The sequence below is a fragment of the Ctenopharyngodon idella genome, chromosome 4, assembly GCF_019924925.1.
Source record: "Ctenopharyngodon idella isolate HZGC_01 chromosome 4, HZGC01, whole genome shotgun sequence".
NCBI classification, from domain to species: Eukaryota; Metazoa; Chordata; class Actinopteri; order Cypriniformes; family Xenocyprididae; genus Ctenopharyngodon; species Ctenopharyngodon idella.
Window position 1 is genome coordinate 22505639 of NC_067223.1, and position 27988 is coordinate 22533626.

Here is a 27988-nt window from a genome sequence, read left to right on the forward strand (position 1 = left end):
TGTGCCAATCCTGGGTTTTAGGTACCATGAAAGTGACTTGGCTTTTAGCGGTGTTCATCGCCAAGGTAGCCGCTCCACAGCTAACCTACTCCAGGGCAGGTTATGTTCTAGTTTAGAGATCTCAAACTGAAATTGGGCCAATCAGATGTGAGCTAAGTGACACTGACACACCCAACACAATAAAGTCTCTCCCCCAGTTTCTCTTCCTCCAAATTAAAGGTCACTATATAGTAAAAACAAATATTTAACGATGAAATTGTCTGGCTTTAATGATAATTACTTGATGATCTATTTTTATTAATCCATTACACACATGCAAGTTTAGTTTAACAGTTATTAAGCATTTAGTTTCAATGAATATTAATATATATAGATCATATGTAATATAAATAAGGTGTAAATATACTCTAAATATGACTACATGTGACCTTGTATGTTTGAGTCTCTATTGCTGTATATTATCAACCATATAACTAACTTCACAAGTTTCACTTGCACGGATAGAGCAAGATCATTTCTTTTATTTGTCCAAGTATTTTCATTAGTGTAAATGCGTTTAAATTGTTCATTTTCAGCAAAAGAGTTTTGAATCGCGCTCGCGAGAAGTGAATTACAGTTTCTCTTTGTTGCAAGGCTGCATGTGATTGGCTGTTTGCCACTGATGTCACACTTTCATGAGCACGTGTATTTTCTAGTGAAGGTTTATAAAAGCTACTTCAATGTCCTAGTTGAACTAAGGCCTAATCCTGGCTTAGTCTAAGCCCTGTCTGTGAAACCGGGCCATTATATCTTGGAATAAGATTTTGGCATATTTCCCAGCCCAAAACGACACATAATATGAACTCTGCTTTCTTACGCTGTTTTTTAACATGTATTTTAAAATTGCAATTCACATTTGTAGCTATTTGCATATTAATATTGTAATACCTGGTATAAATGGTTTCTGCACCCAAACATTACAGTTTTGCCTATTAGACAAAATCTCACACTTCATTGTTAGTTATTAATATTCTCTTTTATATATATTTATATATATATATATATATATTTATTATATATATACAGAATATATCAGGTGTGTCCAAACTTAGTCCTGGAGGGCCACTGATGAACCAGTTAATCAAGGTCTAACTAGGCATACTAGAAACTTTCTGCAGGTTTTTTGGAGCTAAACTCTGCAGGACAGTTGCACTCCAGGACCGAGTTTGAACACCCCTGGTATATATATATATATATATATATATATATGACAGCAGCATGTGAATGAGACTTTTATTTTGGTCTGACGGTGTGGCGTCATAAAGCTGCGCCGCGCTCCTGCATCTGTTGTGATTCGGCTGAAGAAAGGTTTGTGTTTTTACACATTGTTTTTCAGTGTTTAAATCAATTCAAACTGTTCAGTCCATTTAGTTACAAGCTGTGTACAATAAATTAACCATTATTGAAAGTAAAGTGGCAATGCTTTATTTAACATTAATGAACGTTATTTGTGGGAGTAAGTCGCATCCATTCATGAGTAACACAAAAGGAGCGTCTCATTTCGCTCTATATAACGTGAATCAGTTTATCATAAACATGAATTAAGATACTGGGGGGGAAAGTGATGAAAGAAACGGCGTTTTTTCAAACTTCGAGTCAATTGAATCAATTGCTTCGTAAAATGATTCAGTGATTCGAATCACCGCTGGTCAAACAGTTAAATGAACGAGAACAACAAACACTAACGTGTGATGACAACTTTTACAAATTAACTGCTAATGTTTTCATGCAAGTCCATTAACTCTCACTCTGAATCTCTTATCAGTACTACTGAACTAGAGCTGATTGAGAAACAGATATTTGGATTTATTTTTCTTTCTGTTAATTATTCTCATCTTGAACAGGACAAACACACAGAAAAACTCCTGGTGAAGCGACTGAGATCCATGTGACACACTATTATAAAGATGGCGTTAATTAAAGAGGAGAATGAAGACATAAAAATTGAGTTTATTAAAGAGGAGAGTGACTACCTGAAGATTGAAGAAACATTCAGTGTGAAACATGAAGAAACTGAGGAACAAACAGGTTGGTTTCATTTTCAAAGCTGAACTCAGTCATTTGATCCTCATTAAATGTCTAGCTTCCGCCAGACCGCCTTCCCTATTCAACTTACGGAAAAAGTTTAACTGACGCGACACCAGTCTGGCGGAAGCTAGATATTTTACTTCATAACTTGTTAAATATGGATTTTTTTACACAAATGCATCGCTTCACTTCAGAAGGCCTTTATTAACCCCCTGGAGCTTTGTGGAATATGTTTATGATGGATGAAGTGTTCGCTGAAAAGCTCGCATGTCCGTGGCAGGCTAACGAAGTTTAATGTTTTGCCATTTGTTGTAACTCAGGCATACAATGTCTGATCTGCTCCTAACTTCACATGTTTGATAATAGTCAACATAAAGTGTAGGTATAGATGTGCTTGAAAAAATATTTTCGTCCAGGGACTCGAATTCGAATATCGGAATTGCACTTAAAAATCATATAACAAAAAAAATTATATTGATATTGAATTAATGTCCAGCCCTAGTTGATACACAATCGGATGGTAAAAGCAGGTCATTTGTAACTTCAACAAGCAGTTTCTATGCAATGATGGGGCTTAAATCCTGATTGAAATACTTCTCAAATACTTGTTTAAACATGAATAGTTTTTAATAATAATTAAACATAAAACATTTTTCCTGGTGTTTAAACATTAAATTAAATTGGGTTTTCTCTTGTTTTGTTCTGCTGCGCTCTCTTGCAGTTGGTTTTGATGCTTTTCATGTCAAAAGTTTTGATGTCTGTTGCTTTGTGCCATTTAACTGGGGTTTACTTTTTTGTCTTTTTTTCACCTTAGACCTGATGGCACTGAAAGAGGAGAGTGAAGTACTGAATGAAATGGAAGAGAAAGATCAACATAATCATCATGATTTTATTATTGGAGAAAAATCTTTTAGTTGCTCACAGACTGTAGAAACTTCTTCAAGAAAAATGGCTCAAAAGACAGCGACTAGAAGTAATTTCATCTGCCAACAATATGGAAAGAGTTTCAATAGAGAAGGAAACTTTAAAGTCCATATGAGAATTCACACTAAGAAGCCTTACACCTGCCCTCAGTGTGGAAAGAGTTTCAAACAGAAAGGACACTTTGAAGACCACATAAGAATTCACACTGGAGAGAAGCCTTTCACCTGCCAACAATGTGGAAAAAGTTTCAACCAAGTAGGAATCCTTAACAGGCACAGAAGAACTCACAATAGAGAGAAGACTTACACCTGCCCTCAGTGTGGAAGGAGTTTCACTGAATATAGAAACCTTGTAGTCCACATGAGAGTTCACACTGGAGAGAAGCCTTACACCTGCCAACAGTGTGGAAAGGGTTTTATTCTTAAAGGAATCCTTAACAGGCACATGAAAATTCACAATAGAGAGAAGCCTTTTCACCTGCCAAAAGTGTGGAAAAAGATTCAACCGAAAAAAGAAACCTTAATGCCCACATGAGAATTCACAGTGGACAGAGCCTTTTCACTTGCCAACAGTATGGAATAAGTTTCACTCCTAAAGGAAGCCTTAAAAGGCACATGAGATTTCACTATAGAGAGAAGCCTTTTCACCTGCCAAACGTGTGGAAGGAGTTTCAATCAGAAAGGACACTTTAAAGATCACATGAGAACTCACTCTGGAGAGAAACCATTTATATGTGGTCACTGTGGAAAGACTATCAGATATAAAGAAACCTTAAAGTACCACATGAGTATTCATGTAGGAGAGAACTGTTTTATATGCCTTTAGTGACTACTTTTACATGTGCACCAATAAAGCGATTATTTCTCATAATCAGAGTAAGGTCTTAATCTCATTGTGTAAGATGTGTACATGACATGAGCAGAAATCTTCACTCCAGTTTACATGCAATTTTTATTAGTCTGATTGTTCTCTAATAAGTATGGTTATACCATATGGTTAAGGCAGGAACACACGGTTCATTGACCGACTAAGTTTTCTCAGTGTGTTCCGCACCGTCGGCTGAAGTTGGTCCTCGTCGGCTTTTTTTTGCCGATTCGACATGTTGAATCTCGTTGGGCCATCTGATCATTCTGATTGGCTGTTCAGCTACTGCCACCTGCTGGTACGGAAAGGCATTTCATCTTACGCAGGCGCAGAACGGACGTGCTACTTGGCCGTCAGCTGCCGAGCGTCGGTTTGGTGTGTCAGGCCAACTTTGGACCCAGACGCTGCCGACGCGAGCCAACCCCGCAGTCTGCTTTCGTCGCCACTAGTGCGTCGGCGTCACCTTGGTGTGTACCTGCCTTTATACCACACTCACAGTATGCATGTTTAAATCTACTCATCAAATCTACAATGGCCATTGTTTTAATCTACTCATCGAATACAAAATACATTTTTATGGATGTACTAGACATTACACGGCGCCGTGATGAACATCGCTATGCCGGGTTTGCCTACGCTGCCATTGCATTCTTCGCACTGTCTGGATGTGTTTACATGCCTGTTTATTGCAATTAAAATCGGTGTACACCACCTAGTTTAATGTGATTAAGCTCATAATCGTAGTAACCATAATCACATTACTTTGATCTAAGTATTGCGTTTACATGAGGTAAAGTTTAATCGCAATATTGCCAAAATCCCATTATAATCACATTATGAGGGTGCATGTAACTGTGGAATGAGTTTCACATACATGAATCACCTTAGGAATCATGTAATAACGCACACAAGAGAGAAGCCTTTCATATACCATCACTGTCAAAAGACTCTCAGAAATAAAGCAAACCTTGAGGTTCACATAAACGTCCCTGATATACTCTGGAAGAGCTGTCTTTGTTTCTTTGCTTAGGGGTTAAAAGATTTTCAAAATACCTGAGCCGCGGACTTAGCAAACATCCCAAGTGGCATTTAGATGAATATGTAAATGTTCTGCACAATTTCCTTTCAATAACAAAATAAACTCAATGAGAAAACAGCATTTGTGGAAGCATCTGATCATAGCTGATGTGCTCTGCAATTCAGCTCAGCAGTCAAGTTGTTCTGTTTATTTATAGAATAATTTATTCAATTGATTTCTTTAAAGCAAGTAGCTTTATAGTATTAAACATGAAAAAAGGTGTCTGCTTCATAAGATTCTGGAGCCCAAGAAAACACCAACCTTTTATTGAGCTGCTTCCTGAAATTTCATCACACCATTTTTTGTTCTTTAATTTCTCTTCAAGTATACATACCTGCAAACTAGTCACTTTTCAGCAAAAGTCGCCATTGTGAATCAAAATATGTTATTTATGTGAACTGGGGGGTGGCCAGGTTGAAATTGCAACCACAATAAACCTCTACGGCTACTTTCCCACTGACTGGGGTGAGACCATAGACTTCTCTCCAGGTGTCACGGTCTTTCTTGCCACTCTGTGGCGTGACAGTAGCCACAGTAGCGCTTCAGTTCACGCTGGGCACATATGAACCGACCATCTCTTCTGATTTACTAGTTACAACATGAAATAAACATGAATGAACATCTGAAGGTATGTTGAAGGATACAGTACAACTTAACGAAATCCGTATCATGTCACATGCAATCGATCAATCAGTGTTTCAACCATGGAAAGGCGTCAACAAAACAGCTTGTAAAAATGTCATATTTACCATCACATTTACCTCAGAAAGGACCAAAACCAAAACGTTCAATGTCCAAAAACTCATTAGTCAGCTACAGAAATGAACTTAGAGAGGAGCATTTTGTTAAATAAAGGCACTATAGGCTATTGCATATTCATTGTATTTGTACTTAACATGTGCTTCAATATTGAATGTATAAATCCGTTTTATGACAACCACGCCACCGCTTCACTCCGTTCTCACGGCCCTCGGCCTCGTCCTGCTTGCCACACCATTATTCCAGGCCGAAAATCAAAATTGTCTTGTATTGGAGTAAAAGGTGACAGAGTTTTGGCTTTTCCTTCCCAACTCTTGATTATCATTCACACACATAATGTGTTATCCTGTTTAACAATCCTGTTCTGCCCTAGACCAGAATTTTTTTAACATCTAAAACAAGGGGAAGATAGGCCAATGATATAGGTAAACCATTGTCTAAGTTGAGTGATTCAGTATCTAAGCAAACTGAATCTAATATCCAGAAACACCAGAACTCCTTTATGTCTGGGAAGTTGAATGGAAGTTCATTTCAGTCTTGCTTTCTTCCAGTTACAAATAAAAGTGCTGAACCAGCCATTAATACATTATAGTGCAATTTAGGAGAATTGGGATCATTAAATAAGTGCAAGAAATGAGGCAAGACTATAAACTTGATCAAAGCTATCCTTCCTAACATAGACAATGCCAGGGTAGTACATTGTAAGTGAAACAGGTAAATTTAGCTCAAAGGGAATTATCAATTAATTTATAGGAAATATTAAAAGAGTCACTTATTTTACAACGAGCAAATGAATTGTCCAGAGTTCATTTGAATGGGCCGTAACTATCAGTTCTGTGGCGGAAATGAATATCCAAACTATAGCGAAAACACTATTTATTAGCAAGGTAACATAGATCGGCAGTTTAAGACATTAAATTCATAAGCACAACACAAAACACTTCTCTTTAATAATATAAAGGAGACTTTATTGATTATTCTAACACATAAAACTAAGATCTCACAGAAAACACACACACATACACGAGTTGCAGAAAGAAAGAAAGCGAGGAAAGAATGAGTTTTAAGAGAATAAAATAATAAAATCCCAAGTTTCCAGCAATGTATGCACTTTATAAGACCTGATCTGAACGAACCATCAATCATTAATTTTAACCCTTCTATCTTTTCTTATGCAGGGTTATTAAATTCTATATCAATGTACCAGTTCAGCTAAAATCTGGAGGTATACTGGCGTCTTGTTTGTCTTTAAATGGGGATTCCTTTTGTTGGTGTCTTTGGCTTGGAGATGATGCTTCTCATGTGGATTATTGTTATTAAACTTTGTGTTTGAACTTATTCATCATCTTCTTGCCTTCTTCTGCAACAAACTGTGACAGGGTGATAACGGCAACCCTGCCTGGTGCCCCTTCCTAAATTAAAACTCTCAGAACGTCTCCCATTTGTAATCATACATGTCATTGTGTACTACGTCGTGGAAGTTAATGCTTTTTGGACATACATCGAATGCGTATGGCTGTCCCGCCGGAAGCTCGTTATTTTACTGATTGTGCACAAGCCAGCTCAGCCAGTCGAACAAAGTCAGAAGGATGGTTCGGAGGCATGTACACATTCGTGAGTGAAATATAATCCCCAAAAAGTAAACCTTTCAACTTTGCAATCAGCAGCCAATAGATAATATTATAGAAAATAAGACTTTCGGAAGTACTTAAGTAAAAATAGTTAAATGTACATTAAAAAAAATCAAACTGTTTCACGGTTACATTTTAACAGCACTGCACTGCTATTGAAATGAACAGAAATATAATAAAACTGGAAGAGTTTTTGCAAGGAAAATCAACTGATCCACTTTATGGGGTTTAAAACTAGCCTTTTGGCATGTGACAATGTTGCCACCTGTGCTTAATAGTTTTTCTGATGGTGCACTGGTTGCTGGGATACAAAGGTACTTTTTTTTTGCCAGATGCGCAAACCCATGGAAAGTTTGCCTGGTGAGTTTTCCACCATTTCAAAGGATCCAACTCTCTGTCAGCTTTAGATATTGAGAGGTATGATGCCAATTCTGCCTCAATTAACTCTTTGAAAAGCAGGTGCCAAGGTTGGGACTGTGGCTGCTGAGGTACTTGATAATTTGAGAAGGCTACCTAGTAGTTTTGAGTTTTGGCCCTTATTTATTGACTTGCCCCTCAGATTCTGTGCTTTGTGATGCAACAGACACTACTGATTGAGATGATGCTGACAGAAGGACTTGCAGCTCAGTAATAGCTCGAGATTTTATGTGCGCTTTTTTTTTTTCTTCACTCACACAGTGCAGCTTGAATTTGGGTAAAGAAGAGACCCCATGTCCAGGAGGTCATCTGTTGTCTGGTCACTGTACTTTTCACTGAGGTACTGGGTACTGATGGTTTCCTTTATCGTCTTTGTTAAGTTAGTGTCCTCAGTATCCACACTCAAGATATTCATTTTAATTAGATGCAACACAGGCTTTAAGTAAGAAACACTCATGTAGTCCTCACCTGACAGTGCATCTGTGAAATATTTGAGTGGGCTGAGAGCCTTCTTCACCAACTCCAAAACATCAATATCCTGCCATGTGTCACAGTTCCCTTCGTTCCCGGACTCCATTTCCCATGATCCTCCTGTTTCCACACCTGCACTCACTTCCTCGTCATCTCCCCATCAGCACTCATCACCTGCACCTGGACTTGATCATCTGCACTCCCTTTATAATGGACTCACTCCTTGTCTGTTCTTATTGTTAGTTTAATGTGTAATGTTGTATGTCTGCTCCTTCATTCAGTAAATACTCCTTTATTTGTGGAAGTCCGTGTATTGCCTCATCTCTACTGCAACCAAACGTAACAGAAGAACAGACCCAACCGCTGGACATCCACAAGAATAATTATGTGTATTCTCCTTGTTCCTGTGCCCCCAAAGAGCCACCAGCAGAAGCCCCACATCTCAGCGGAGGACCGTCTTCGGACTCTCAGGCAGGACGGTCGCCCGCTGGAGAGGTACTTGGAGGAATTCTCTGAGCTTTCCTATTTGTTGAACTGGCCAGATGCCCCGCTCAACGCGTGCTTTCTGATGGGCCTGGACAAGGACATGATTCGCTATAGTGAACCTGCCTGTTTCTTTTCCCTAGTCGAGTCTCTTAATCTGATTCTCTTTTTAAATGGTTCTGAGTTCGAAATTGAAGAGGTTCAAAAGAAAGCGTATCATTCTCGTCCAGTCCCCTCAGAGAAGCGCGCGGCCTGGTCAGTTCAACAACCGCCAGTTTCCTCCACCTACCCCTCCAGTGGGTATTCCCCAGTGGTCCTGCCTGGCTCAAAGTCCAAGCCACCCAAGAAGAGGGCCACCGCAAGGCCCAGACGGCCCAAGAGAAGGGCCGCTGCCTCACCTGAGCCTCCTATTGGGCCTGCCTGCAAGCCTGAGCCCTCATCTAAGGAGGACGGTTGGCTCATTGATTTTTGGGCAGAACCAGCCGCTCCAGCCTTCCACGAGTCCGCTCCAGCTGTTCCCGAGTCCACTCCAGCAGCCCCCGAGTCAGCTCCAGCAGCCGACGAGCCCGCTCTGGCCTTGGACAAGCCTGCTCCGGCCTTCCAACATGGTCCAGCCCACATGGCCCTACCTACCGCTGAATTCCCCAAGAAAATTTTTTGGGGGGGGCCCTGTTCCCGTGGGTGGGGAACTCATGGGTGGGGTTTTGGATCCGCCATGGCCTGCCAAGGCTCCCGACCCGCCATGGCCGCCCACGGCTCCCGACCCGCCATGGCCGCCCACGGCTCCCGACCCGCCATGGCCGCCCACGGCCTCTGACTCGGCATGGCCGCCTGAACTCCTAGACCCGCCCTGGAGACCTCCGTTCCCGTCTGCTCCTCTCCCTGCACCTGCGTGAAGGTCTCCAGGGTGCCCACCCCCCCCTCCCCGGTTGTTCCATCTATGGCGCGAGGCCGCGCCTACCGGGAGGGGGAGGTAATGTCACAGTTCCTTCGCTCACTTTTCATTCTTGTTCTGTTCTAAATAACATTACATTTAAAGTATTTGTTGTGGAGTGAGATGAAAGAAAATTGCCTATGCTGTAGTGTTTATAATGTTTGTTTTAATGTAATGTAATTATTTGCAATTACAAGGTTAATGGGTGTTTTTGGAGTAAGATCAATTTCTCTTTCATGAGATTACTTCCTCGTCTTGGCTAGGTTATGTTTTTCCGTGTTGTAAGCTCTAGGGGGCGAGGCTTCTGAATTGTGAATTTTTAGGGGCGTAATATTTAAATGACGATCGTTTTTAGCTGCCACATTTATCAATGTACGATCATTCGTATGATGGGATTGGCAGCATATGAATATTTGATGAATCACGTTAACCCTGTCGTAAGATGATTTCTGCTCTTGGATCTGTACTTGTTTCTATTTTAAATTGATAAATGTGGCCCAATATGTGTGGGAACACACATGGAAACTAAAAACTTAGCAGCAATGAGGCTCTTCAGGACCAGGAATGAGGAAGCTGCTTTACAGACACACCGGTTTTACACACGTCACTCAAACACAGAACCAGGAAACAGGAAACACATGAGTTCAGAGAAACTGAAACTGAAGTGTAGTTGAGCTGTTGTGTGTTTGTTTCTCTGTGTTCATGAAGTAAAATGGCAGAAGCCAAAATTTCTCAGGATGAGTTCATGTGTTCAGTGTGTCTGGATCTCCTGAAGGATCCAGTGGCCATTCCCTGTGGACACAGTTACTGTAAGATCTGTATTACAGGCTGCTGGGATCAGGAGGATCAGAAGAGAGTCTACAGCTGTCCTCAGTGCAGACAGACCTTCAGTCCAAGACCTGCTTTAGCTAAAAACACCATTCTGGCTGAACTGGTGGAGAAACTGAAGAAGATTAAACTTCCTGCTGACTGTTACGCTGGAGCTGGAGATGTGCAGTGTGACGTCTGTACTGGAAGAAAACACAAAGCCGTCAAATCCTGTCTGGTGTGTCTGGAGTCTTACTGTCAAACTCATTTTGACCGTCATGAGGAATTTCACTCACGTAAGCCACATAAAGTGACTGAAGCCACTGGACGACTGCAGGAGATGATCTGCCTGAAACACGACAAGATCCTTGAGGTTTTCTGCCGCACTGATCAGAAGTGTATATGTGTGCTGTGTACGATGTATGAACATAAAAACCACGACACTGTATCAGCTGCAGCACAGAGGACAGAGAAACAGGTATGAACTTAAAGAGATCCCATTATGTTCATTTACAGGTTCATAATTTTGTTTATGGGGTCTACTAGAATACATTTACATCATTTAATGTCTGTTTTCACCCTCTCTGTCTGAACACTGTTTTAGTTTCAGTTTCTTTAAAACCCGATTTTCAAAAATCACAGTCTGCTCTGATTGGTCAGCTGGTCCCAGTCTGTTGTGATTGGTCTACTGCTCAGCATGTGTTGTAACATAACCAGTGATAGGGAGGTGGAGGGATGCTGGAAGAATTGTCGCTGGGACGACACAATGACTGCTGCTTAAATACGCTCGTAATGATGATTGACAGGACTGAATGATTAGGCTCCTCCCAAACCTACGTTTGTAACTTCATTTATAACATCTGACCTGCATCGAACTGCATGGTTCAGAAAGCTGTCATTATAAAAATGGTGAGAACACAACAAAAGAATAAGGTTGTATACTGTTGAGCAATAGTGTTAAAAGTACATTTTAACGATCAAGTTAATCTGTAATAGGAAGGGCGAAAAAGGGGTTTAGATTCAGGGTGGTAAAAACAGTGTCTCTTGAACATGATGACAACACACTACTAACACAACTAGGCCTCGCCACCTTTATTTTGTGTATGTCATATGTGAGGATTAGTTAAATGAGAAATATTGTGATGTGTTCATTCCCCGAAGAAAACTCAAGACTACAATGGAGGTGTTTCAAGGAGTTCAGAAACAGTGACACTGATATAGAGAAAAACTGCCTTTGAAGGGACTTTGTAACTTTGCAGAGCTTTTTTTCAATCTCAAACAGCAACATTACACACTGAAGAAAGATGAACATGAACAAAAGTGAACAAAAAGTATGTAGAAAATGTAGAAATCATCCTAAAAATATAAATGAACACCCATGGCATAATTGTGCTAGTGTTCGCAGCAATAGAACAAAGGGCATTTTCATTTTTTAGTTACCAGAGAAGAAAGAAGGATGTCAATCCTGATCATCCACCAATCCATACAAGGACACAATCTGATGCTAAAAATACCTGTGTGATGTAATGTCGTGATATTACTTTGTGAAAGATATCCAATGTTTTGTGATGATTTCTAGGAAGTTTTTATAGTTTTTTTGCACAGTCTGAAATGTTTTGTAATAGCTTTGTTTGAAATGTTCAATGCTGATTTAATCCTACATAAATGAAATTTACCTCTTGCGTCAGATAAACTATGTTGCATAGTAAAATCCATGTTCTTTATGTGTGTGGCGTATGGATCATCTCTCTCACATTTTTAAACATCTTGTCCAGTTTTTTTTACACAATTTTATAACTTAAAAAATAGCTAAAAATACTATTGCTTTTACTAATAATAGTTCATAGGATCAGTACTGTTATTGCTGAAGGACTCACATTTAATCAGTATTTTTAGGCCATAGTGATACGTGTCATTCAGGGTAACAAAATATTGTCACACAGTACAACACCAGTATTTTATATTAAAATACAATAATTTTGTTTTATTGACTGAAAACAAATCTCAAAGGATGAAGTGACAGATACTTTTAATAGATTTTAGCAGTTTTTCAGTGTAAGACTTTTGTTTTAAAAAAAAACTACGAATTTTGAGTTGTACCTGTGACACAACAAGTATGTGGTATTCAAAATAAAATAATGTCATTTTTTCTGGGTAGCTATATTTCTAAGCATAAGTATAAGCATGGACATAACCTTGTGATTAAGTGTATTTTAAAAAATAATTTTATGCCCATTTTCCATAGTGTTATACTGAATGACATTTTACTAGGGTACATTCATATCAATCACAATAAAAATTAATTATTGCATTTATTGAATATATCTAATATAAGCGTATAAATGACACTCCAATTAACATAAAAAAGCCTTTTAGGGAATTGTAATTGCTATTTTACTTTTTGCTTCTTTGAAAACCTTATACATCTTTGACCCCCATATAAAACTAGGCTTTGATTAAATAATGCTGACACTTATGAATGAACCTATAACCTTATCATGAAAGATCTTTAACCCCTCAATCTCAGCACTTCACTGATACTGGATTCATGTCTGTTTACTTGGTGATTTATGTGATGTTTCTCCTGTTACTGGTTTGTCCTTTAGCACCAGCTGAAGGAGATGCAGAGGTCGTTCCAGCAGAGGATCCAGCAGAGAGAGAAAGATCTTCAGCAGCTGAGAGAGGCTGTGGAGTCTCATAAGGTGAGTCTGGAGAAGAAGAGAAGTTTGAGAAGTCTCAGTCAGGACTCACTGAAGCCACTGTGTGATTGTGATGTGTGTCCTAACAGCGCTCTGCACAGACAGCAGTGGAGGACAGTGAGAGGATCTTCACTGAGCTCATCCGCTCCATTGAGAGAAGCCGCTCTGAGGCCACACAGCGGATCAGAGATCAGGAAAAGACTGCAGTGAGTCGAGCTGAAGGACGACTGGAGCGACTGGAGCAGGAGATCAATGATCTGAGGAGGAGAGACGCTGAGCTGGAGCAGCTTTCACACACACAGGATCACATCCATTTCCTGCAGGTAACAGAGATCTAGAAGAACAGGATCATAGTGGACTTGAGCAAGAGACTCACAGAGAAACATTTCATGAGAGCAGAATGAGCCGTTGACTGAAGTGTTGATCTGTGTGTTCGGTTATTATATAATCATCAGTCAGACTCTCATCTGATCTTCTTCTTTTGAAAGAGACGCACTTACAAATGCAGTTCAGCTCTGGAAATCTCTTAAGAAACATTTTCCTGAAAGATATATTGAGCTTCCAGACAACAACAGTTCAAAACTTTACTAATATTTAAACTTTAAGCTAGATTTCTCATCCTCCTTTTACTTATCTTTTTTTTAACCACAAATTCTAAGTAATGTTTATCAAAATCATATAATCTTTAAACCTGCTGGAACCTTTTATAATAATTTTCAGTAACACATTAATGAATTTGACAGTTAAGTCCTCAAACAGGAAGTGAGGCTGTATATTAGTGATGCTTCAGTGTATTTAAGCCACAAAACCTGACCTTGGGATCGTGTCCTAAGAGTCCTTGTGAATTTCAGAGCCACTAACTGCTCAAAAGTTATAAATAATGGTCAATCTACTTGTTGCCTTTTAGATCAACAAGAGCTGCTCAAATCTGACAGTAGTGCAGGTTATTGTCTGAAGTGTGGAGGTGATGAGCTTTGATTTCTGTTTTCTGTAGAGTTTCCAGTCTCTCTCAGCTCCTCCTGAATCTACAGACGTAAATGACGATCCCTTCAGTTCTCTCTCCTCTTTTGATGTTGTGAGAGAATCTGTCCATCAGCTGAGAGACAAACTGGAGGATTTCTGCAAAGAGGAGCTGAAGAAGATCTCTGACAGAGGTAAAGTCCTGGAGATTCATCTGCTCTCAGAAATGATCCTCCATCATCTCATATCATGTAGAAGATCATATTAGAAATGTCTTAGGAACGGATGCAGGGATCATTTTCTCTTGTCATGATAATCACACTCTTCATGTCTGTTGATTTCCACAGTCACTTTCAGCAACATTGTTCCCAGAACCAGGAACGACTTCCTACAATGTAAGTCACTAAGAAAACAAGGAAAGAAACTCTTGTGTGTGTTCATGTTCTTCCTGTAGAAGGAGAAAGAAAACATGACAGAAGAGTTTTATAGTTGATCATGTAAATTAACGTTTTTCAATGGGGGTGTTCGAAGAATATCTGGGGGCGCAGGAAGCAATGTCTTTGAAAAGGAGGGTGCTGAGGTGTTCTTAGGAGGCTTTTGTTTAAAGGAACACTCCACTTTTTTTGAAAATATGCTCATTTTCCAACTCCCCTAAAGTTGAGTTTTACCGTTTTTGAATCCATTCAGCCGAACTCCGGGTCTGGCAGTACCACTTTTAGCATAGCTTAGCATAGTTCATTGAATCTTGCTCAAAAATGACCAAAGAGTTTCAATATTTTTCCTATTTAAAACTGGACTCTTCTGTAGTTACATCGTGTACTAAGACCGACGGATCATTTTCCGACGGTCTTGGTACACAGTGTAACTACAGAAGAGTCAAGTTTTAAATAGAAAAAATATCGAAACTCTTTGGTCATTTTTTAACGAGATGCTAACGGTCTAATCAGATTCAATGAACTATGCTAAGCTATGCTAAAAGTGGTACCGCCAGACCCGGAGATCGACTGAATGGATTCGAAAATGGTAAAACTCAACTGTTTAACTCTAGGGGAGTTGGAAAATGAACCTATTTTCAAAAAAAGTGGAGTGTTCCTTTCAGACACATATGCCAAAGACTTACGAGATGAAACTTATAATTACTTGCAAAAGAAAATGTTCTGCAACATTCCAACAACATTCTACTCAGTGTGAATGTTCAGAACATTTGTCCTGTTGTCAGGAACACAAGTGTGCAGTTCAAGTGCATCAGAAATTGAACATAGCATCCGTTCACTGTCGGTCCAGTGTAGACAGAATCACTGATTATAATGGGTTCTTTCATGTGTTTTTAACGCAACGTGTAGCGATGTTCGCATCCGGTGTTGACAGATTGTGACCTGCCACTTTACACGAAATGACCAGCTGCAGTTTGTGATAATCTATGCAGGTTTTAGTGCCAAATTTCAAAGCTTTTATTTAACACTCATAAATATAATTTCTATTCACATGGCTTTTTTTATCTTTGGGAAACTAATGATAATGATATTTAAACTATCCAGTCAAATCTGACATTTAATTACATGCTTTTTAAATGACAGGTGAATAATAATATACACCAAAATATATATTATCAATAAAAAAAATATACACCAGCGATCAAAAGTTTGGGTTTTTGAAAGAAGTCTCTTCTGCTCACTAAGATCTGCATTTATGTGATCCAAAATACAGTAAAAACAGTAATATTGTGAAATATGAATATGATTTTAAAGAAACTTTTATTTATTTGAATATATTTTAAAATGTAAAATAAAAATGGTGGAACGTGTGGAGGTGTTTTTTATCTGTAATTTTTGATGAAAGGAAAGATTGAAATAGAAATATGAAATAAAAATGTAAATGTGAGTTATTTTCAATTATTTAAAATAGAAATGTTTTTAACATTAAAAATGTGTTCACTGTCTTTTCACATTTTTATTGCACATTTTGTACATTTACAAAGTGGGATAAAGAGCATAACTATCATCCAAAAAAGCAAGACTTTAACAAAGATGTAAATCAGGACAGCACTTAACTGAGGATTCAATATATTCTTCAAAAAAAAGGATATCTTCTAAAACTAATGAATAAATATGATTATTTTTCACTGAAAGCCAATTAAAAACATTCATTCAAGATTTAGAGGTAAAATCACAGTAGTGAAAAGCTTCTGGAAAAAAATTCCACCATGGATTTATCCTAAACTGGATTTTGTATCAAGTCTCTTTAATCTTTGGAGCGACAGATAGAAATGTAAAGAAAGCTCAAGATCGCCAAAGTCTACAGCCCTGAAAATCGCCAACAATACAATAGACATACAATGCTTACCTTTGTAAATCAAATTATTACAATGATTGTTGAATCATTTTAATGGATCTTGCTGAATTAAAGTATCAGTTTCTTTTAAAAAGAATCACACTGACCCCAAACATTTGAATGGTGTAAATATAATAGGCCTAATTATACTAAATGTTAATATTCAGGGAATACATGAATATTGATATTATGATAATGATGATTTGCACAGGATATCAGACAGATGATTGATAATTCCTGATTCTGATGTGTTTTATCTCCATCAGATTCCCATCAGCTCAATCTGGATCTGAACACAGTGAATAAACACCTCCATCTCTCTGAGAGGAACAGAGTGATTACTTACACTGACACAGTCCAGCCGTATCCTGATCATCCAGACAGATTTGATTATTGGGAGCAGGTGTTGTGTAGAGAGAGTGTGTGTGGACGCTGTTACTGGGAGATTGAGAGGAGTGGGAGATATGTGTTTATATCAGTGTCATATAAGAGAATCAGCAGGAAGGGACGGGGTAAAGAGTGTGTGTTTGGATCTAATGATCAGTCCTGGAGTTTGGTCTGCTCTTCCTCCAGTTACTCATTCAGACACAATAACATAGTGACTAAACTCCCAGTAAAGCCCATCATCAGTAGAATAGGAGTGTATGTGGATCACAGTGCAGGAACTCTGTCCTTCTACAGCGTCTCTGGAGACACAATGAGCCTCATCCACACAGTCCAGACCACATTCACTCAACCGCTCTATCCTGGGTTTACTGTTTGGTCTGGATCATCAGTGAAACTGTGTTGATGAATCAGAATAGACTGTAGAGAGATTCTACCCATAATGCTTTGAGCTCATGATGAATCAGTAACAGTGAGATGTTATAGAGTCTCTTATTTTCTCTTCATTACATTAATACTACAGCAGAACTTCTGTCAGTGAAATAACATGTCAGAATAAATGTGTGTAATGAATCCTCAGATAGACAGTGAGATCAGTGTGTGTGTGTGTGTGTGTCATGATAAGTGCTTTTCTCTATTTCAGTTATTATTGTAGTGTCACATAATTTTTATTATTACCATTAAAATGACCTTTCAATTGAAATGATCACACACAGGATTCATTAAAATGTATCTTACAATAAAAAAAAAAAGTGATTTTTTGTAAAATTGATAAATGTCAATTTATTAATAAATGTAAAATATATAAACCCAGATCATGTGATCATACTGTAAATTCTTGATCAGTGTAAGTATGAGCACAATTATTATAATCTAATCCAGTTTACTTTAAATAAACCTCCTCCTGAACAGAACTGAATTTACAGATCTGGGGCCCGTATAGTAATGAAGTAAACAGAAGGATTTTAAACTCTCTTTTCCATTTAAATATTTCAATTTCCACATTTAGATTAAATATGTCACTCTCCTAAATGGAGTTAAGCACCGAAATTACATAAAATCATTATCCAGAAGTTACAACATTTTATACTAATTTAAATAGAAATATGCGCTGCTTTTGAACACTTGTCCTGTGGCATGCTGTGTTTTAATGTTTTAACTACAGCTTGGATTGATTGGCGCATGATATTTCTGCTTTAAATCATGTTCTAAATAGCAGAACTCGTGTTCTGAGAAAATATTTTTGCGCGAATAATGATCAATGATGCACACTTCGTCTAAGCAGATAGCTTAGCAACATAATGGCATATTGACAGAGACCGAAGGAATCGTTCAGTGATCATCCGACGAGTAGCTACTGTACACAGTACTGTACAACCTCTGCTGAAATCAGTTGTGCTGCTAGTGTCATGCACAGACAGACAATAGCCAAAAGAAAACCCATTTCATGGTCTTCAAAATTAAATAATGCCATTGCATTTGAAGGATAGATTTTGAAGGAAATGGTAAGATATGCACGTTTTATTTTTAAAATGTTTTGTCAGTACGATTCATACAGTAATTTACAATGCAAAAATAAGGCCACCTATCTGTTTCAATTAAAATTAAAGCTGCAAGCAGCGATGAAAGGGTAGGACTGGTTACATTTGTCCTATTGTGTGTAATTCGCTTCTTCTTATTTTTAATAAATTAAAAAATAATAATAAAAAATTAAATAACCAAAATATCTATATTGATGTATCATTATTGTTATCGTTATTTGAATTAAAATGTCTTATATCTTGAAATAAGATTTGTCATATCACCCAGTCCAAAACGACACATAATATGAACTCTGCTTTAAGTCATACATTACAGTTTTGCCTATCAGACAAAATCTCACACTCTTTCATTGTTAGTTCTTAATGTTCTCTTGAATATGTACAGCAGGGGTTCTCAACTCTGGCCCTTGAGGTCCACTTTCCTGCAGAGTTTAGCTCCAACCTTGATCAAACGCAGCTGCCTATAACTTTTTAGTAATCCTGAAGAGCTTGATTAGCTTCTTCAGGAGCAAAACTCTGCAGGAAAGTGGACTTCTAGGGCCAGAGTTGAGAACTCCTGATATACAGTATACAGGTGCTGGTCATATAATTAGAATATCGTGAAAAAGTTCATTTTTTTATTGTAAATTATTTTAAAAAATGAAACTTTCATATATTCTAGATTCCCTACATGTAAAGTAAAACATTTCAAAAGTTTTTTTTTTTTTAATTTGTTGATTAGAGCGTACAGCTCATGAAAGTCCAAAATCCAGTATCTCAAAATATTAGAATATTTACATTTGAGTTTCATTAAATGACCATCCCTACAGTATAAATTCCGGTTATCTTTTGTTCTTTGAAACCACACTAATGGGGAAGACTGCTGACTTGGCAATGGTCCAGGAGACAATCATTGACACCCTCCACAAAGAGAGTAAGTCACAGAAGCTCATTACTGAATGGGGTGGCTGTTTACAGAGTGATGTATCAAAGCATATTAAATGCAAAGTTGACTGGAAGGAAGAAATTGGGTAGGCAAAGGTGCACAAGCAACAGGGATGACCGCAAGCTTGAGAATACTGTCAAGTAAAGCCAATTCAAACACTTAAGAGAGCTTCACAATGAGTAGAATGAAGCCGGAGTCAGCGCATCAAGAGTCACCACACTCAGACATCTTCAGGAAAAGGACTACCAAGCCACTTCTGAACCAGAGACAACGTCAGAAGCATCTTACCTGGGCTAAGGAGAAAAAGAACTGGACAGTGAACAGTGGTCGAAAGTCCTCTTTTCAGATAAAAGTAAATTTTGCATTTCATGTTGAAATCATGGTCCCAGAGTCTGAAGGAAGACTGGAGAGGCACAGAATCCAAGCTGCTTGAAGTCTAGTGTGAAGTTTCTGAAGTCAATAATGATTTGGGGGGGCCGTGACGTCTGCTGGTGTTGGTCCATTGTGTTTTATCAAGTGTAAAGTCAATGCAGCCATCTTCCAGGAGATTTTGGAGCACTTTATGCTTCCATCTGCTGACAAGCTTTATGGAGATGCTGATTTCCTTTTCCAGCAGGACTTTAGCACCTGCACACAGTGCAAAAACCACTTCCAAGTGGTTTGCTGAGCATGATATTACTGTGCTTTATTGGCCAGCCAATATGCCTGACCTGAATCTATGGGATATTTTCAAGAGAAAGATCGATCCAACAATATACAGATGATCTGAAGGCTCAATAGTGTCTCAGCAGTGCCACAGGCTGATCACTTCCATGCCACACTTCACTGATGCAGTAATTTGTGCTAGGAGCAAGTCATTTGCTGTAATATGTCCTGCCGATCAAGTATTGAGTGCACAAAAGAACATACTTTAAAGAACTTGAACTTTTCTGTTTTGCAAATCCATTTTTTGATTGATCTTAGGAAATATTCTAATATTTTGAAATACTGGATTTTGGACTTTCATGAGCTATACGCTCTAATCATCAAAATTAAAAAAAAAAACTTTTGAAATGTTTTACTTTACATGTAGGGAATCTAGAATATATGAAAGTTTCATTTTTAAAAATAATTTATAATAAAAAAATGAACTTTTTGATGATATTCTAATTATATGACCAGCACCTGTATATTCACAGCAGCATGTGAATGAGACTTTTATTTTGGTCTGGTGGTGTGACGCCATAAGACTGCGACGCGCTCCTGCATCTGTTGTGATTCGGCTGAAAAAAGGTTTGTGGTTTTTTTACGCATTTAAACTGTTTAAAGCAATACAAACTGTTCAGTCCATTTAATCGTTTTTACAAGCTGTGTACAATAAATTAACCATTATTGAAAGGCACGTTGCAATGCTTTATTTAACAGTAATGAACGTTATTTTTGGGGAGTTAATGGTATCCACTCATGAGTAACAGAAAATGAGCGTCTCATTTCGCTCTATATAACGTGAATCAGTTTATCATAAACATGAATTCAGGGGGTATTCCAGAAAGCAAGGTTAACTTACTGTCACATACCCTAAACTCTCGGTTGATTAACCCAAACCTTATGAGCAGGTTATGTTCAGAGAGCAAGTTGCTATGGCTACTTACATACCCTGAAAGCTACCTCCGTTTTGGAACCGAAAGTTGAGGTTATATGCTTACTTACTCTTAAACATACCAGGGATGTCACATAACCTGCTTTATTTATACCCCCCCCCAAACACACTAACATGTGATAACAACTTTTACAAACCAACTCCTTTTGTTTTCATTGAAAGTGTAATCTATTAAATGTGATGTACAAATAATTGAATATGAAATATAATTATAATAAATATGAACTTTCTGTATTATTTGTATATATATTTTTTAATCAGGTGATTTAAGACCATTAACTCTCACTCTGACTGACTCCCTCACCAGTGCACTGAACTACTGAACTAGAGCTGATTGAGACGCACCCAGAGATTTAGTTTGGATTTATTTTTCTTTCTGTTGATTATTCTCTTCTTGAACAGGACAAACAGACAGAAAAACTCCTGGTGAAGCGACTGAGATCCACGTGACACTATTATAAAGATGGCGTTTATTAAAGAGGAGAGTGAAGACATAAAGATTGAAGAAACATTCAGTGTGAAACAAGAGGAAACTGAGGAACAAACAGGTTGGTTTCATTCCCAAAGCTGAACTCAGTCATTTGATCATCATTAATGTCCAGCTCTACAGAAATGAGTGATATTTTTGAAGTGTATCCTAATCTATTCATCTGTCCATCTGTTCTGATCATTGTTCTGGATCTGATCCAGACGTAGTCTTTGACAAAAATGTTCAAAATAGTTCAAAACAGTTGCTTTTTATTAATAAAACCCACATTAAAGTGTTGATTAAAAAAAAAAAAAAAAGTTTATGCACTGTATTGTTCTGAATATAATATGGCGTTTTAAAGGATTACTTCACTTTCAAATGAAAATTAGCCCAAGCTTTACTCACCCTCAAGCCATCCTAGGTGTATATGACTTTCTTCTTTCTGATAAACACAATCAGAGTTATATTAACAAATATCTTGACGCTTTCAAGCTTCATAATGGCAGTGAATGGGGGTTTCTAGTATGAGCTGAAGAAAGTGCATCCATCCACATCCATCCATCCATCATAAACGTACTCCACACAGCTCCGGAGGGGTTAATGAAGGCCTTCTGAAGCGAAGCGATGCATTTGTGTAAAAAAAAAAAAAACTATATTTAACAAGTTATGAAGTAAAATATCCAGCTTCTGCCAGACCGCCCTCGTATTCGTTACGAAGAAAGTGTAAAACTCTTGCAGTTCAAAAATCTTACGCTATGTCCTACGCCTTCCCTATTCAACTTACGGCAAAAGTGTAACTGACGCGACTCCAGTTTACACTTTCTTCGTAACTTAAATACGGAAGCTAGATATTTTACTTCATAACTTGTTAAATATGGATATTTCTTTTACACAAATGCATTGCTTCACTTCAGAAGGACTTTATTAACCCATCGGAGCCGTGTGGAGCACATATTTATGGATGGATGTGGATGGAGACATTTTCTTCAGCTCATACTCATTGATCCTATTCACTGCCATTATAAAGCTCGGATGCGTCAGGATATATATTAATATAACTCTGATTGTGTTCATCAGAAAGAAGAAAGTCATATACACCTAGGATGGCTTGAGGGTGAGTAAAGCTTGGGATAATTTTCATTTGAAAATGAATCAACTTGGAGAGAGTTTCATTGTGTTGACTGTCATATCTGAACGCGACACAGTTTGAATGCTGAATGACTGACAGCTGCAGCAGAGGAAAGAGTTTACATGAACTTGAATTTAATGACTTAAATATTAATATGTACCTCACAAACTATGGTATGGCTTCAGAACACTTGGAATATATAGTGCACGAAAACTTTATGGTGCTTTATAATGTTTTTGTGCCTTTTGTGGGGCTTAACAATATCACAGAATAGTATACGCACAATAGTGGTTTTGGATTGGTCTATCCAGCAGAAATGGCAGTATCGGAGCCGATACTGAGTATCGGATCGGCGTATCCCCACCTGTAACAATAGGTAACGCCAAATATGTGTAAAACGAGTGTACTCCCAGGACTGAAGTGACCTGCCCCTGTAAACTACCGGTAGTTCTCAGTGCCAGGGCACCTCATGATGGTGAAAGTCCATCCAGAACAGAGCGGTGCAAAAATCAGGCAAGTGAACCAGCAACTGAGGAGCGGTAATAATGCAAACTTTAATCTCATGGTGACACACGCAGCAGAGTCATCAAAACACTCTCAAGCAACCAAGAAATAAGGTGTGTCAGAGTGTAATTTTAGAAGATGGCAAGCCTAAAAAGACAGTCTTAAAAATGCTAAAGGGTTAGTTTCACCCAAAAATGAAAATAATGTTATTTATTACTCACACTTATTTCGTTCTACAACCGTAAGGCCTTCGTTCATCTTCAGAACACAAATTAAGATATTTTTGATGAAATCCGATGGCTCAGTGAGGCCTCTATTGAGAGCAAAGCCATTGAAACTCTCAAGATCTATAAAGGAGCTAAAAACATATTTGAAACAGTTCATGTAAGTTCAGTGGTTCTATCTTAATATTATAAAGCGACGAGAATATTTTGTTTTTTTTTTGGCACACAAAAAGTAAAGACTTTTCAACAATATCTATATGGGCAGATTTCAAAACACTGCTTCATGAGCTTTATGAATCTTTTGTTTCGAATTAGTGATTCGGATCTCCTATCAAACGGCTAAACTGCTGAAATCACGTGACTTTGGTGCTCCGATTCACTGATTTGATTCGTAAAGCTCTGAAGCAAAAACATTTTTTGAAATCGGCCCATATAGATATTGTTAAAGTCTTTATTTTGTTTTTTTGGTGCACAAAAAGTATTCTTGTCGCTTTATAGTATTAAGATAGAACCACTGAACTCAAATGAACTGTTTTAAATACGTTTTTAGCACCTTTATGGACCTTGAGAGTTTGAATGGCTTTGCTCTCAATAGAGGCCTCACTGAGCCATTGGATTTCATCAACAATATCTTAATTTGTGTTCGGAAGATGAACGAAAGTCTTACGGGTGTAGAACGACATGAGGGTGAGTAATTAATGACATTATTTTCATTTTTGGGTGAACTAACCCTTTAAGAGTCAAAGAAAAGCTTGTTCTGTTGTTCTGTACATTTAGGTAAGGCCTATTTTGTTCAGTATATTGCCTATTTTTTACTGCAATGATTTTAGTAATACATCCTCATACCATAAACAGAATAGCATAACATTAACATTTATATTAACTGTGTACAACTTACCAATAGCAGAGTTCAGTTGGCGTCCGAAGCATTGTAGTCTTGTCCATCTGTTCGACTCGGCGACTTTGATGAGATTGGTCCCGCTATCTGTGGTGATGCAGACCTGGCGGTCCTCACTGAGTCCCTAGGAGGCGAGTGCATCAATAAGTCCGGCTGCAATTGCTTCGCCCAAGCTTTTAATCTTGATCAATAAAGAGGTCTGTCAGGCTCAACTATGGTTCCAAGGTGTAGTTTGACCACAGGTCAGCTGCGGTTGCAAAATACGACACTGACTTCAGTTACTCCTCCACCCTTTCCCTAACTTCAACATAAAGTGAAGGTATAGCTGTGCGGGAAAAATATTTTCGGCCAGGGAGCTCATATCTGGGGTCGATGACTGACATCATTTTCCTGAAGCCCACTAAAAGGCATCATGTACCTAACCAAGAAGTTTGTAACAGCTTTAGTAATGTCTTTATGATGTTTAGACTGTTTGTCATAAGGCATGAATGCAGCCATCAATGTTTGCTGCATGGGTTTCTCTTTTGACACAGCTGGTGTTGGGGATGGGGGTGGTTGTGATGTTTCAGGGACAGGTTGGCTTAAACTTTTATGGTGCCTCATCTTCTGACTCTCAGGATGTTCTATCAGGTGGAACTGTTTCAGATATCGGCAATGCATTTAAAAATCATATAACCATTATTGAAACCAATTGTATTGCGATATATATTGATATTGAATTATTGTCCAGTCCTAGTTGATACACAATCAGATGGTAAGATCAGGTCATTTGTAACTTCAACAAGCAGTTTCTATGCAATGATGGGGCTTAAATCCTGATTGAAATACTTCTCAAATACGTGTTTTCTGCTAAATTATATTTAATAATAATTGAACATGAAACATTTTTTCTGATATTTAAACATTACTTTGTGTTATATATGTTGATTATTTTTAGATCACTCTTTTGTTTTTCTCTTGTTTTGTTCTGCTGCGCTCTCTTGCAGTTGGTTTTGATGCTTTACATGTCAAAATTTTTGATGTTGTTGCTTTGTGCCATTGAACTGGGGTTTACTATTTTTGTCTTTTTTCACTTTAGACCTGATGGCAATGAAAGAGGAGAGTGAAGTACTGAATGAAATGGAAGAGAAGGATCAATATAACAATCATCATGATTTTATTACTGGAGAAAAATCTTTTATTTGCTTACAGACTAAAGAAACTTCATCACAAAAAAAGGGGCAAAAGACTAGAAGTAATTTCATCTGCCAACAATGTGGAAAGAGTTTCAAAAAAGAAGGAAACTTAAAAGTCCACATGAAAAATCACACTGAGAAGCATTACACCTGCCCTCAGTGTGGAAAGAGTTTCAAACAGAAAGGACACTTTGAAGACCACATAAGAATTCACACTGGAGAGAAGCCTTTCACCTGCCAACAATGTGGAAAAAGTTTCAACCAAATAGGAATCCTTAACAGGCACAGGAGAACTCACAATGGAGAGAAGCCTTACACATGCCCTCAGTGTGGAAAGAGTTTCAATGAACATGGAAAACTTGTAGTCCACATGGGAGTTCACACTGGAGAGAAGCCTTACACCTGCCAACAATGTGGGAAGAGTTTCACTAAACATGGAAGCCTTGTAGTCCACATGAGAGTTCACACTGGAGAGAAACCTTACATGTGCCAACAGTGTGGAAACAGATTCACTCATAAAGGAAGCCTTAATAGGCACATGAGAATTCACAATGGAGAGAAGCCTTTTCACCTGCCAACAGTGTGGAAAAAAATTCAACCGGAAAAGAAACCTTTATGCCCACATGAGAATTCAAACAGGACAGAGACTTTTCACCTGCCAACACTGTGGAAAAAGATTCAACCGAAAAAAGAAACCTTAATGCCCTTAATAAAGCCTTAACAGGCCTATGAGAATTTACAATGAAGAGAAACAGTATGGAAACAGTATGGAAGGAGTTTCAATCAGAAAAGACACTTTAAAGACCACTTGAGTATTCACACTGGAGAGAAGCCATTTATATGTGGTCAGTGTGGAAAGAGTTTCAGATATAAAGAAACCTTAAAGTACCACATGAGTATTCATGTATGAGAGAACTGTCTTGTATGTCTTTAGTGTGGAGTCAGTTTCACAGACATGAATCAGCTTAGGAATCATATAATAACTCACAGCAGAGAGAATCCTTTCATGTGCCATCACTGTGGAAAGACTTGTAGAAGTAAAGCAAACCTTGAGGTTCACATAAGCGTCCCTGATATATTTAGGCAGAGTTGTTTTTGGTTCTTTGCTTAAAGGTAAAAAAGGTTCAAAATACTTGAGCACCGGACTTAGCAAACATCCCAAGTGGCATTTAGATGAATATGTAAATATGTGCTGCTAAGTTTTTCAGTAATAAAAACCCAACGAGAAAACAACATTTGTGTAAGCATCTGATCATAGCGATGTGGATTTTTACACCAGCTCTGCAATTCAACACAACAGTCAAGTTCTGTTTATTTATATAGTAATTTATACAATTGATTTGTTTAAAGCAAGTAGCTTATTTCAGTGACTTATGTGTGGCTATTAAAAAAAATGTTAAATTTTCTCAAAAATACAGACATGTACGTACATGTTGCTTACATATTAATGTAGCCCTGTTTGTGCGGAATACAGTGTAATTTAGCCAATAAAATGTTTATAAGCAACTGAAAAAAGCACGCATGTCAACAATTCACCATGGCCCAAAAACACGCTCAGACCCGAGAGAGTTAAAACCAACAGGGGCCCGAATAAACATCAAGAAACAGTGTCCAAAAACACAAGAGCAGTTTAATCTGAAACCGTAATTACACTGTTGTGGCACTTGCAAAATTCTTTGCAACACCACAAACAATATCACAAAGTGTAATGGTATCATAGAAATAGAACAGGATTGTAATATAATTTCTCTTACAGTCTCAAATTCAATCCTATCAAGATTCATTACACAAAACCTGAACCTATCCACCTCTGATGCACAAGACATTAAAGAGATATTTCTAAGCTCAGAAGCACTAAGATTCACTTACAATAATGGTTTGGAAATAACCAGTGTTGGGAGTAACGCATTACAAAAGTAATTATATTACAGTAATATATTACTTTTTGCTGTAACACAGTAATATTAACGCATTACAATTTCAACTTGTTACGCGCATGCCTAATGTACGACTCCTGTATGTCACTGTAATTGTCTTTATCTTAATTACAATCGTCATCCATCAAAACTTTATAAGCGACACTGGTTTTGTTTATCCAACTGAGAGATGTAGTTTGTGTGTACTGTTACTTATTGGGTGTTTTAAGCAGCCGTTCAGTCTGTACTTCACACAGCGTGATGAAAAACGGCGTGGGCTGCTCCAAAATAATAGCAACATTTGCATATTTAATTTAACGGATTAATAATACAATTAATGAATTATATTAATATATTTTATGAAATATTTTTAAGTTATCTCCAAGCCCCCATGGAGGATCACTGGTCTACTTGTTGCCATAAGTAACAAAACAGATTCCACACAAACCATGTAGTTTGATACTGTCACTATGTGTCTAAGTAAAGAAACAGTATTAAATGTTCAGTTATGTGTGGGGTTCTTTTTTGTAGTTATTGTACTGAAAAGTGGAGATTTTCTAGAGGTTTATTTTTCATGTTATATCAAGTGTACTGTTGTACATTTTCATTTTTTGCATCTATAAATATTTCTATGTTCTGTATCACTGTGTTGTGTTCACAGAAATAGTTAACTGACAACTACTAAATGTTTTATAACTACCTGAATTAATCATGAATTACAATAGGAATAAGTGTTAATAAAGCATTTATTAACACACT

The 27988-nt window shown here is 37.8% G+C and overlaps 4 protein-coding genes across 5 annotated transcripts in view; all 4 read left to right on the forward strand.

The window, feature by feature from the left end:
• On the forward strand, nt 1–27984 carry LOC127511233 (gastrula zinc finger protein XlCGF7.1-like). 2 transcript variants are annotated; one of them, XM_051892008.1, is made up of 3 exons: nt 1–1347; nt 21317–21462; nt 25217–27984. In XM_051892008.1, exons 2-3 carry the CDS (start codon nt 21378–21380, stop codon nt 26032–26034), a joined length of 903 nt encoding a protein of 300 aa, XP_051747968.1. In that variant the 5' UTR covers nt 1–1347; nt 21317–21377; the 3' UTR covers nt 26035–27984. The 2 variants fall into 2 exon arrangements, with proteins under 2 accessions (XP_051747968.1, XP_051747969.1); XM_051892009.1 differs by lacking the exon at nt 1–1347 and adding an exon at nt 20483–20547.
• LOC127511452 (uncharacterized) overlaps nt 1–27988 on the forward strand; it is a 332174-nt gene that overhangs the window by 232722 nt on the left and 71464 nt on the right. The window contains exon 15 of the mRNA XM_051892264.1: nt 2882–3403. The gene's annotated coding sequence lies outside the window, so the exon portion shown is untranslated. The remainder of the gene's footprint in view (nt 1–2881; nt 3404–27988) is intronic.
• The window catches only part of LOC127511453 (uncharacterized), a 60124-nt gene that overhangs the window by 20670 nt on the left and 11466 nt on the right, over nt 1–27988 (forward strand). The window contains exons 3-6 of the mRNA XM_051892265.1: nt 13224–13457; nt 14129–14288; nt 14442–14489; nt 16692–17210. Coding sequence (XP_051748225.1) covers nt 13224–13457; nt 14129–14288; nt 14442–14489; nt 16692–17210 — 961 coding nt within the window. The remainder of the gene's footprint in view (nt 1–13223; nt 13458–14128; nt 14289–14441; nt 14490–16691; nt 17211–27988) is intronic.
• Nucleotides 10267–10919, forward strand: LOC127511256 (E3 ubiquitin/ISG15 ligase TRIM25-like). Its single transcript, XM_051892070.1, has one exon. It carries the CDS (start codon nt 10341–10343, stop codon nt 10917–10919), a length of 579 nt encoding a protein of 192 aa, XP_051748030.1. The 5' UTR covers nt 10267–10340.